Raw genomic sequence first — 13,328 nt, forward strand, 5'->3', positions numbered from 1 at the left:
TTGGTTATGGACCAACATGAAACATCACAAGTATGAGATCTTCTTGCAAAATTGTCCAAGATTCCTGAGATGCCAAGGTTTTCAACCATGAAAACTTTAATTTATGTTTCTATATATAACAGGTATAGGCCAACATGTCCTTCACAGCTTTTGTTCTCCTACAGTTTATATTAATACAATTTCATACAATATAGGATCTTGTGGGCCAAAAATTCCTAAAAGTAAATGCATTTCTGATCCATTCCGACTTGGTTAGGTAATGTTCCTATCATGCGGATTTAATTCCTTCTCTAAAGTTGGCCACAGATGGTTATAGCCGCTAGATCTAAATCACTATGTTCTCCCGGTGGAGACAGCTTCCCCCCGCTGGGAAAACACAATGGCTCGCCGGGAGGCATTCCCCCATCAACACTGACTGTGTTGATGGGGGAATCAAGTGATTTTCTTTCCTGCAATCTGTGGCTACAAGAAAGAAAATCCCTCCATCTATGGCATAATACTTTGGCAGAGTGGAATCTTTTTCTAGGGATCAATTGTAACATGATTTAGAAGGCTGATAAGTGGTTTACAGAGTTTGAAATGAATGGCATTTTCCCTAGAATTTATTTTGTTTCTTGGTGTCAAATAACATGTATCCTCAAAGACACATCAGTCACATTTTTAAAAATTTGTAAGGCTTCTAATCGGTATGAATCCTCTGGTGTCTGTTTAGTGAAGTCGTCTGTATAACCACTTGTTAACATTCTGAGAAAGGAAATAGCTTCACTCCTATGTGAATATTTTCATGTTTTGCAAGATGTGCCCTCTGTGAAAAACACTTGCCACATTCTGAACATTTAAATGGCTTCTCTCCTGTGTGAGTTTTCAAGTGTCTAATCAGATTATTCTTAGAACAGAAGCATTTGTCACATTCAGAGCAAGAATATGGCTTCACTCCTGTGTGAACTCTCTGGTGACCGATTAGCAATTGCTTAGATAAAAATGATTTTTCACATTCAGAGCAAGAAAATAGCTTTTCTCCTGTGTGAATCCTCTGGTGATTGATTAGCCATTGCTTAGATGAAAAAATGTTTTCACATTCACTACAAGAAAATGGCTTCACTCCTGTGTGATTCCTTTCATGATGAACAAGATTTGTACTCTGAGAAAAGCACTTGCCACATTCTGAGCATTTAAAAGGTTTCTCTCCAGTGTGAATCCTCTGGTGACTGATTAGTGATGCTTTCCATGTAAAAACGTGTGCACATTCTGAGCAAGAAAATTTCTTCTCTCCCGTCTGAATATTTTTATGTTGATCAATGTATCTCCTCTTTGAAAAGCACTTGCCACATTCTGGACACTTAAATGGTTTCTCTCCAGTGTGAATCTTATCAGAGCATTGATATGGTTTATCTCCTACTTGACTCATTGTGTGTTAATAACGATCTGTTTACCTGAAAAACAGAATCAGAATAGGTCTTAAATAGTAGTTTTTTTTTTTACCAGTTTGTGAAAATTGTTTATATGGAATGCTTATATGGAATTTTAAACTTTTTAAACTGCATTTCCACTTTTAAACTCAAATTGTAATAATGCCTTTGTTAGATGTTCCTATTCACATAGCAAAATGTAAAACATAATAAAAAACCCTGCATACCCTTTTGCTTGCTTAGAAATTCAACCTATCTTCCCCTTCTATGTAATATTTCCACAATTACTCCTGTCTATGCTGGCAGATCCCATCAGATAAAAAATTTGATTTAAAGACTATCTGTCCTAACAATGCTATACATTGAACAGATTATTTATTAGTACAAAACAATGAAAATACTGCGGTATAAATAACCTTTTCAGGGGACACAGCTCTGGTAATTTTCTGCATTACATTTTAATTATACAGTATATTGCTTTTGAATTTCAGGTTTAAATGTTGTTGTTAGATCCATTGTAGTCCTTTACACAGGTTTTAGTAATTTGGAATTAGACTTGAATTACAATTGAATGCCAAACTTACGACAGGTTCTATGAAGGCTATTCATTTTTTTAGTTTACTGTATTAGTAAAGCCATACACAAAAATGTATTATATCACAGCTTAACAGTTCTTAGATGTGGTGGCTGAACTAGTTTAATTGTTATCTTTTATTTTCATAAAGGATACCGTTTATTGAATGTGGGGAAGCTGTCCTGACTTCCATCATCCAATCATGAGCTAGCAAAATTTATTTTTTGTTTTTCCTTTGTTCTACTTGCATCGGGAATTGGGTAATCTTTAAAAAATATTTTTTTTTTTTACCTAGCTTCATCTCATTCACTATGCCAAGTGAAAATTATCTTTATAAAGTAAACATTCTCCAATTCTTTAGTAAAGTAACTCCTTTTTGAGAGAAAATAACCTAAAAATTAAATGTAAACATAATAGTAAAGACATCTACCAATGTTTAATGCAACTTATATAAAATGATTGCCAAATACAACAGTGTTTTAAAAAGTCCATAATACAGTACAGCCTAAGATACAATTGTCAATATAAAAAATACCAACATGCAACACAAATGTACAATTATAAAATATAACTTTACCTGGAATGGTTTAGTATAGAGACTTTTTCTCTTGAAAATCCAATGTACTGATTGAGTTTGCCTCACCTTATATACTATTCAATATACTATTCAAAACCATTTTCTGCAGTGGCTTTGATTTGCTACAAGGGCTTCATTTGCCTAACAAAGGGCATGTTTCTAGTAATCTTATTGGAAAATTGCTTCCACTCAAAGTCATTAACATTTTAACAATGGAGAGGGAATAGCATAATAAAGGTTTAATTTAAAATACATAATTGGTTAAATAGATACCAATGTTAAGTTCTCCCTTATTTTAATGTCAGTGACAATTGTCAACAGATACTTTGTGGTGTTTTTGAAAGTTTAGCCTAAAATTATGTACCGGACTTATATTTAAATCCATGAACTGGGTGCACATTGTCCGCAATCATCTGTAAATCATCATTTAAATCTGACAATATAAGAAAATATTAAAACACACAGGGCTACTATCCAGCCTTGCAAATTACTGCCTTGTGTGCAAAATACATCAAGGATTTTCTTATTGGCATCTGTGTATATAGGCCATTGTATTTTTGCATTAAAACTACAGTGTATTTTAACCACTTAAAGGCCTCTTTCTGAGATTTGGTGTCTACAAGTTAAAAACAGTTTTTTTGGCTAGAAAATTACATAGAACCCCCAAATTATTATATATATATATATATATATATATATATATATATATATAATTTATTTTTTCCTAGTACTCTAGAGAATAAAATGGCGGTCATTGCAATACTTTTTGTCACACCGGATTTGCGCTGTGGTCTTACAAGCAATCTTTAAGACAACAGTAAAGTTAGCCCAATTATTTTTTATATAGTGAAAGATAATGTTATGCCAAGTAAATTGATACCCAACATGTCACGCTTCAAAGTTGCACCCGCTCGTGGAATGGCGACAAACCTTTTACCCTTAAAAATCTCCATAGACGACATTTAAAAAATTCTACAAGTTGCATTTTTTGAGTTACAGAGGAGGTCTAGTGCTAAAATTATTTCTCACGCTCCAACAGTCACGGTGCTACCTCACATGTGTGGGTTGAACATCGTATTCATAGGCGGGCGCGGCTCACGTATGCGTTCGCTTCTGCGTGCGAACTCATCGGGACAGGGCGCTTTAAAAAATATTTTTTTTTCTTATTTATTTTACTTTTCATTTTTTTATCTTGACACTGTTTTTTAAAAAAAATGGGTCACTTTTATTCCTATTACAAGGAATGTAAGCATCCCTTGTAATAGAAAAAAGCATGACAGGACCTCTTAATTATGAGATTTGAAGTCAAAAAGACCTCAGACCTCATAGTTACACTAAAATGCAATAGAAAATATATATTTTTATGTCATATAAAGAAAAGTCCCTTTAAGAGCATTGGCGGAAGTGATGTTTTAAAGTCGCTTCCACCCTGCAATGATATGGAGATGGGTGGGGGCCATCTTCCCCTCACTCGTCTCCATGTCAACCCAGGGACAGGACCCAATCACCTTCGCCGATGCCGACGGCTCTGGTAAGCGGAGGGCACTTGGGAGTGGTGGGGGCCACTCTCCCGATGCCGATAAAAATGATCTTGTGGCAAATCTGCCACAAAGACCACTTTTATCTAAAAGTGGACCGCCCGCTCTTGAAGAGGATATTGGGGTAATGGTAGCTAGCTGCTACCATAAAAACAGTATTCCTCTTCAAAGTAGCATCCTAGAATGACGGTGGGCTGTCCGTAAGTGGTTATGGACAAAATGTTGTTTTGTTATACTTTTTTATCCCAATCCTGCCTGACACACTCATAATTTAAAAATATAAAAACACTTTTAAAAATAGTACTGATAATAAAATTACAAAAAACCCCACTGTCTATGTGTTTCATGGTGGTATATACTGTATATTACTATGGATCTATTGTACTGATACTATGCATTTATGATTATATTTTGTGTAGGTGATTATTTTATTTTTCTGATTATATGCACTGTTCTAAACATCTATTTCTGTTTGGGCAGACTGTGGGAAGGTTTGATTCTACAACATTGGCACCAGAGTCAAACTGATATAACGCTACCCTCTCCTCCTGGCTGTAGAGGGAATCTGCCCCAGCTTGCTGTTAACTCACCTCCAAGCCGTTCTTGGATCACTGGACCTATTTCCTTGTACTGAACTGTGAACAATTGGCCATTTTTTTCTCCACTGCACCCAGATCTCTCAATCATGGTGTTCCTGAACACACGCTCTGGATATCAACAAGGCACTACTTATTTTGGACTTTTGTAGGTAATAGGTTGGACCTTCTGTGCTTAACTGAAACCTGGCACAAACAAAATGATGGCATCCTTTTCAACCAACTCACCCCTCCGAGGTATGGATTGTTTGACCTCCCACGTCTCTCGGTCAAAAGTTGAAGTATAATTGTTATTTACAGCTTGCTGTACACTTTATCCCATGTAAATGTACCCCCTTACTCTTCCTTTAAATGTCTTGCTCTCAAGTTCTGTGTCCCCCACTCATCTGTTATTGCTACTGTTTATCGATCACCCAAGTCTTGTAGAGATTTCTTATGTGACTTTGTGGATTTGCTTTCACAATCGGAATTTGTGTCAGAAAAAACTTGGATGGTTTTTCCGACGGAATTCCACTCAAGCTTGGCTTGCATACACATGGTCACACAAAAGCTCTATGAACTTTCGACCATCAAGAACGCGGTGACGTACAATATTATGACGAGCCGAGAAAATTATGTTCAATGCTTCCGAGCATGCGTCAAATTGTTTCCGAGCATGCGTAGGAATTTTGCGCATTGGAATTTGTACAGACAATCTGAATTTCGGATTGGAACTTTTTCCAACCGAGAAATAGAGAACATGCTCTCAATCTTCCGTCCGATGGAGCATACACACGGTCGAAGTTTCCGACCAAAAGCCCTCATTGGACTTTTGCTGGCAGAATTTCCAATTGTGTATGGCATAAGTTTTAAAATAATCATTATACTTGGGGATTTTAATATACACACTTACTCGTGTTTTCCAGTTTAGCTGAAGATTTCTTGGCTCCACTGGAATGTGTTAGTCAAACTCAATTTGTCTGCACTTCCACGCATTAAAAAGACACACCCTGGACCTTATAATTGCCAATGGTTCTTTTATCTTTGCTTGATTTAGAAGTGTCTGTCCATCTAGCTATGCTTTTCAATCTGGGATTAGCAACTTATAACACCTCCATGTCTCAATCTGTAAATTATCACAACTGGGCTTCTATGGATCAGCCCAAATTTGCAAATTCTGTTACTTCCTCCCTATCCTGCATATCCTCCTCCGACACCCTTGTTCACAAAATAATTAATATTTAACGTAAATCAGGCGCTTTCATCTTCCCTTGACAACTTTTCCCCATTAAAAACTTGAACCGGCTCATTCTCCCATCTGGCTCTGTGGTATAATTCTCACACGTGTTCAATGAAAACAGTCTCACAGAGACTGGAATGCAAATGGCACCAGTCTGATCTGACTGTCCATTATCAGGCTTGGAAAGACCATTTATGTGTTTATAAGGGTAAAATTGATACTGCTGGACCAAACTTTTTCTCCCATGCTATTGAAAAAAAATCTTAGCAGCCCTAGACAACTCTTCTGCACCATTGACAGATTATTAAAATATTGCAGTCCCTCTACATTGCCAGCCTCAACACAGCTCTGTAACACATACCTAGAATTTTTTTCTCCCAAAAATTGACAAGATAAGATATCAAATTCTCACCACATCACATGTTTTATCCACATCACTTCCCGACCCATCTAGTTTTTTTTCTGTTTTTTCTCTCTCCCACATCTCTCTACTTGACCATGCATCTCTAACTAAATTGGTCGCTAATATGAAATCTTCCACCTGCACAGTTGACCCCCCCCCTATTTATTTAATAGTTTTGTACCAACAACATCACCCCGGTACAAAAAAAACTAAAAATATGGCTCTGGACAATTTAAACAACTCTCTCCCAATATATTACACTTACTTGCCAAGATCCTTGTAAGGGCTGTGATATCTCAGTTACATTATCACCTGACTTTAAATAACCTATTTGAACCCATCCAATCTGTTTTTTGGCAACTGCCAGCACAGAAACCACCAGTTGTGGGGGCGTTTATAATTTTGTGGGGAATGGGTGCACACAACCTGAAACATTAAACTGTTAGTAGTGCAGAACTGTAAATAGCCATTTGTAGTCAGAGTCTTCAAGCGGGAAATGCAATACTCCTAAGAACCAAGGCCTGAGGTGTGCCTTGGCCTAGCTGGTCAGTATGCCTGAAAAGAGGGCATACCCTGAATGTAAGAATAAGAACAAAATACTTATGAGAATGTATGAAAACTGGGGAACGGATGGGTGGGAACCCAGAAATCCTAACAACACTTGCCCTGACAGAGGAGGAGGTTTAAATAGCCCTCTCAGGCTCCTCCTACAAATACAGACTGGCCTACGGCCAGCCTTTCAACTTATCAGGTATGTATGTATCATTACTGCTAGATAAAACTGTGCCCATCATATGCAGCTTCACTATGTCTATCAAGTGCAGCCTCACTGTGCCCATTATATGCAGCCTCACTGTGCTCATCACAATAGGTAATTTGCATCCACATTTCAAGTAGTATAAAATAAAACAACTTAACATAAAGGTGTCCTTCCTCATCAGAGCCCCCTTTTACATCAGATGTCCCAAATCAGAGCCCCCTTTAAATCAGGTGTCCCAATCAAAGCACACCCTTACAATAGGTATCCCCATCAGTAGCCTCCTGTACATTAGATGTCCCCATCAGAGTCACCCTTTACATCAGATGTCACCAGAGTCCCCCTTTACATTAGATGTCCCCACCAGAGTCCCCCTTTACATTAGATGTCCCCATCAGAGTCCCAGTTTACATTAGATGTCCCCATCAGAGTCTCCCTTTACATTAGATGTCACCAGAGTCCCCCTTTACATTAGATGTCCCCACCAGAGTCCCCCTTTACATTAGATGTCCCCATCAGAGTCTCCCTTTACATTAGATGTCACCATCAGAGATCCCCTTTACATTAGATGTCACCAGAGTCCCCCTTTACATTATATGTCATCAGAGTCCCCCTTTACATCAGATGTCCCATCAGAGACCCCTTTTACATTAGATGTCCCTGTCAGAGTCCCCTGTAGACCACAAACATTTACTCTCTTACCTTGAAACTATATTTGGAATCTCATAATTGGCTCAGAAATGGATTAAGTCATATCTCACTGATCGCTGTCATTTTGAAATCTGCCAAGAGAAACAGTCTGAAGTTGGTTCAGTCAAGTAGGGTGTTCCTCAGGGCTCAATATTGGGCCCCTCAATTTTTTAGCAGCTATGTGTGTGTCCACTTGGCCAACTGCTTAGATTGCATGGGTTCAATTATCACTTCTATGCTGTTGACACTCAGATATACATCCATACTAAACCAGGTTCTACTTTGGCTGCTTCTCTCCTATCTAACTGTATTTGTGAAAAAATGGTATGGCCCCTAATTTCCTTCAATTAATCTGTGACAAGACTGAAGTCATGCTTATTGGCACCCCCATCAATTACTCAAGGCCAAATCTAATAGCTTATCTATAAATGGCGCTGTACTTGAGCTTCCGTCCAAATTGAAAAATCTAGGGGTGATATTTGATGCTAGTTTAACCTTTGATCCACATGTACAAAATGTTGTCAGAACATATTTTTTACAGTTGAGAAACCTTGCTCGGCTGCGTCCTATGTAGCTGAAAATCTGATCCATACATTTGTGTTCTCCCTACTTTACTCCTGCAATGCTCTACTCACAGGTGTACCTAAATCCAATATTAATCGACTTCAATATGTTCAAAATTCTGCAGCCAGAATCCTCACTAGGTCTAGTACAAGCTATCATATTACCCCTATCCCGGAGTCCTTGCACTGGCTACCTGTCATGTTTCACAACAACTTTAAGATCCTCTTGCTCACCTATAAGGCTCGTCATGGCTTGGCACCCAATTATCTCTCAACTTTTATCAAACTTACTCCCCCCCCTCGTAACCTCCACTCCTCAAATTCTGGTTAGGTGGTGTGTCCCCCCTATTCACCTACACTTGATGGGGGACAGTGCCTTCTCCTGCTATGCTCCAAAATTCTGGAATTCACTTTCAAAGAACATCAGCGAGTCATCTTCTCTAAACTCATTCAAATCAAATCTAATAAGGTTTTTTTTTAGACAAGCTTTTATTTAATTGTCCCTTTTTCCTTTACGTAATCCTATGTACTTCTTGTGTTTTCCTTGTAAAGCACTTTGAGAAGGCGCTATATAAAATAAAGTTCTTAATAATAATAATAATAATAATAATAAACAAGATTAAGCTTTTATACTGTTTTTTTTGTTTTGCTGCTTTGAAATCCTGATAGTTGCATTTTGTTTCTTAATTGATCCAATTATGAGATGTGGTACTATTTTAAACTAGATTGGATGACTTATGGATACGATTTCTATAATTACCCGTCGCTGTTATCAGAACTCATCAATTTGAAACTAGTTTTGAACACAAGGGGGAGATTTACTTGTGCACACGGAATCTGTTGCACCTGTGCATAGCAACCAATCAGCTTCTAAATTCAGATCAATTTAGCTTTGACAATAGCCGCAATGGAGCTATATGAATTGGCACCATAGAGAGCCAGTCACAATCTCCTGTCATACGAATTGAATGCGGGGTATCCCAGTGTGAACCCAGCCTTAACAATGTGTAACATCTGCTTAAAAAGTGTTATCTAAGTTCCCTCTCCCCAAACTGACAATGCTGCTGTCCAATCATGTCTTCATTGCTCATACAGTGGAGTGCAGATACAGTAAATCTGTTTGATTCTCGACTGGTTCTGCAGGGAACAGCTGAGATTCTAACCATATGTAGGTAAGCTGATTATGTCCAAGTTGTTTGATCAATCAACATGGTACAACCAGCATGCTGGATTTTTAATGCAATTATTCCAAGTGGCTATAGCCTCTAGAAGTAATCACCGTTTTATCCCAGCAGGGATGGCTCCATGCACCCCTGCCAGAAGAACACAGTAGCTTGGTGGGAGAAATCAACTGTGTTGATGGGAAAGTTGCGTGATTTTCTTCCCTACAGCCCATGGTTGCAGGAAAGAATATTGCACCATCTATGGCCAGTTTAAGACAGGAATTGTGTTGTTGGTCAGAACTCGAGGTGAAATTTAAGGCGAATCCCCTAAATCCCCATCTCATCTTCCATGATGCAGCATAATCCTGCCACATTTTGTGACAATCCTTAAAGTGCTACTAAAGTGCTACTAAACCCAGTAATATGAAAATAGTTAATTTGCGCCCCCCACACCACAGTGCCCATAGCTTATAAATAATCATTTTACATTAAAATATTGCCACTATATGCCTTTTTGGTTGATCTGTATAGCACGGGCAGTGATAAACTGCAGAGTTTCTCCAGTGTTGAGAGTTCAAGTGGGATATTTCCACCTCAGCCTGTATACACGCTGTGATGATCCGGGGTGATTAGGTTCAAGTGGTGCATGCAATTTTCCAGAAAGGTGCCAATCCAGACTTGTGTTTTTAGGGCATGGCAGCCCACTTTTATTTAAAGGAAACGAAAAAGTTCAAACAGTAATCTTACCTCACAGGGGGTTCCACCATCACTGTATAACCAAATGATTGCCTCCTGGCTTACTCACTGTCAGCTTCGTGCTGTTTTGGTCACAGGCTACACCTGTCTGCTTCAAACGTGCACACAGACTGCCACCTGCAGTCTTAGACTCCGAGACCTCCTGTCTCTTTCTCCTGGAGCAGTCTCCTACTGGAACCCTCCCGACCAGACTTCCTGTCTGCCGGGCGGAGCTGTCTCCAAGTCTGAGCACTGACTTCTTTTCCTGGCATGTTTATGAACCCAGCCCACAGGTTTGCAATTAGTATTCCTACCAAAATCAAGCATATACTGCTTATATGCACCTGTGACATGGGGTCGCTTCTCCACAACGCCCACATATGTGATGTCAATATCATGTGACGTGGCTAGCTCTGAGAACAAGTAATTAGTCTCTCCAGCATAAAAGATAACTGAGCATGTGCAGGAGGCTACTCTACCTGTGTTAGGTGGTTTTCCCCAGATAGTGCAGGAGGGAGGATCTGTGCATAAAGGATAAAGCAGCCTTTTTACACAATGCAGAGGATTAACCCCTTATGCTCCACAGTGAGTATAACAAGCATATTATGCTGCATATACAGACAGATTTTACTGTTGTGGGTTTAGGAACACTTTAATTCTAAACAATATAATAGTCCTTCAATGTTCAATAAAGCTGTATTTCTTCAGCCACTGTAATTAGGAAATGCAACTTTATTGGACATTGAAGGGTCATTATATTGTCTTGAATTAAGGATTGTCATAATATGCGATGGTATTGCGCTGCATCATGGAGGATGTTATGTAGCATGTTGTAGTGTGGTGAAAAGCACCAATAGATGTATTAGCACCATTAAAATTTGATTTTCTACATTTTTATTTTTATTTTTCAGATATTTATTTAATTTCATTTTTCATACATTTATGGACCTTTATTATTAAACTGCACAGATTGTTTTCACAGTTTTTTTGTAATACCACTTTAAGGCCCCTTTCACACGGGACGGATCAGTAATGATCCGCCCCGTGATGATCCGCTTGCTCTGCGGGGATCGCTCCGTTGTCCCCGCTGAGCCGGCGGTGGACAGGGCGGTCCCTGCACAGTGTGCAGGGACCGCCCTGTCAGCTCTCCATTCTCCTCTATGGGGGATCGGATGAGCACGGACCGTCTGTCCGTGTTCATCCGATCTGCTCTGCAGACGGATAGAAAAATAGGATTTTCCTCCGTCTGCAGAATCTGACAATTGTGGAGGCGGACAATAGCGGGTGTCTGTGGATGTTCATCCGTAGACACCCGCTATCCCATAGGGATGCATGTATGTCCGTATTTCATTCGCAAACGGATGGATGAAATACGGACATACTGTCCGCATGTGTGAAAGGGCCTTAGATGAACCAAAATGCATAAAAAACAGGTATGTTTCTGGAGGGTAACAAAGTATTATTATCTATAAATATTAAAAAAGATTGAGCAAATGGTGTTTTTCCTTACAGAACAAACTGATCAAAACAAATAGTATCAGAAAAGTGGAAGAGAAAACATATATAAAACCTTCGAAAAACAGCGCTGGTCTAAAAGTGCTAGACAAATATATATGAAAAAATCAAGTGTAAATAAAACAAAAACTTGATATTAGTGTTAATACTGACAGTAATAAGTTCTTGCTGCAACCCAATGCGAGACACACACAATATACAACAATCAAAAAATATAGCTGCGCTAAAACTTATAAAACAAAATTATAAAGTGACATAATCTTTCTAATTTACAAAAAATCCCAAAAACATGCAAAAATAGTGCCAAAGTAATGATTTCCAGGCATATAAGCAGTCCAAAGAAAAGGAAAGATGGATAGGATACTGAATCTTAGTCCATTTTCGGTGACTCTCAAAAACCACCCTTTACACACGTAGCAGGTGCACCCAGAGTAGAAAGAGATTATCCACCACCAGATTAGAGGAGGCTTACCAGCTGTCAAGATCTCTTTTTAAGGAGATCATACGGGCTTGTAAAATGTTATGTTCCTGGTTCCCACACTGGGCTCTGTTGGTAACACCAATCTATCTGTTCCCTCTTTATGGTATATCTCGTTCCACCACAATCATTTAGTACGGCAAAGAGAGAAGAAAAAAAGCTCCCATAGCATAATTCCGTAAAGATTTATTAAAATATAACAAGTAAAGTAACAACTCACGAATTCCCAGCAGAGTGTAAGCGTATAGCGTATAAAAAACGAGCAAAAATAGTGCCAAAGTAATGATTTCCAGGCATATAAGCAGTCCAAAGAAAAGGAGGGAGATAAGGGGTTCCCAGGAAGAAGTCACTTTTGACGAAACGACGTAGGGTGAGCGGCGTGCTGACGTCACCGCATTTCCACGTTAATCCGGAAGGACGGGCAGTGCAAACAAGAGAGAGCCGGCCGGCTCGTTTTTTATACGCTATACGCTTACACTCTGCTGGGAATTCGTGAGTTGTTACTTTACTTGTTATATTTTAATAAATCTTTACGGAATTATGCTATGGGAGCTTTTTTTCTTCTCTCTTTGCCGTACTAAATGATTGTGGTGGAACGAGATATACCATAAAGAGGGAGCAGATAGATTGGTGTTACCAACAGAGCCCAGTGTGGGAACCAGGAACATAACATTTTACAAGCCCGTATGATCTCCTTAAAAAGAGATCTTGACAGCTGGTAAGCCTCCTCTAATCTGGTGGTGGATAATCTCTTTCTACTCTGGGTGCACCTGCTACGTGTGTAAAGGGTGGTTTTTGAGAGTCACCGAAAATGGACTAAGATTCAGTATCCTATCCATCTTTCCTTTTCTTTGGACTGCTTATATGCCTGGAAATCATTACTTTGGCACTATTTTTGCATGTTTTTGGGATTTTTTGTAAATTAGAAAGATTATGTCACTTTATAATTTTGAAGAGAAAACATATGTAACATTACTCTATAGTAATCATTTTCTCCTGGAGATAATATTCACCATTCACACTAAGTAACCAAAGCCAGAGTAATACAATTTTTATCCTAGATATATCCTAGTTCAGTCGGTTTGCTTACAAATACAACAATAGGGTTGTT

The 13,328-nt window shown here is 38.7% G+C and overlaps 1 protein-coding gene and 1 pseudogene across 1 annotated transcript in view; one reads left to right on the forward strand and one right to left on the reverse strand.

Annotated features, from left to right (window-relative positions):
- LOC143962289 (uncharacterized) overlaps positions 1-13,328 on the forward strand; it is a 259,324-nt pseudogene that overhangs the window by 116,806 nt on the left and 129,190 nt on the right.
- The window catches only part of LOC143964366 (uncharacterized), a 127,626-nt gene that overhangs the window by 109,457 nt on the left and 4,841 nt on the right, over positions 1-13,328 (reverse strand). Inside the window, 2 exon segments of the mRNA XM_077474082.1 lie at positions 742-1,395; positions 2,925-2,993. Coding sequence (XP_077330208.1) covers positions 742-1,395; positions 2,925-2,993 — 723 coding nt within the window.

Source organism: Lithobates pipiens, unplaced genomic scaffold (genome assembly GCF_037356315.1).
Source record: "Lithobates pipiens isolate NorthernLeopardFrog02 unplaced genomic scaffold, aLitPip1_a1.2 Scaffold_8, whole genome shotgun sequence".
NCBI lineage: Eukaryota > Metazoa > Chordata > Amphibia > Anura > Ranidae > Lithobates > Lithobates pipiens.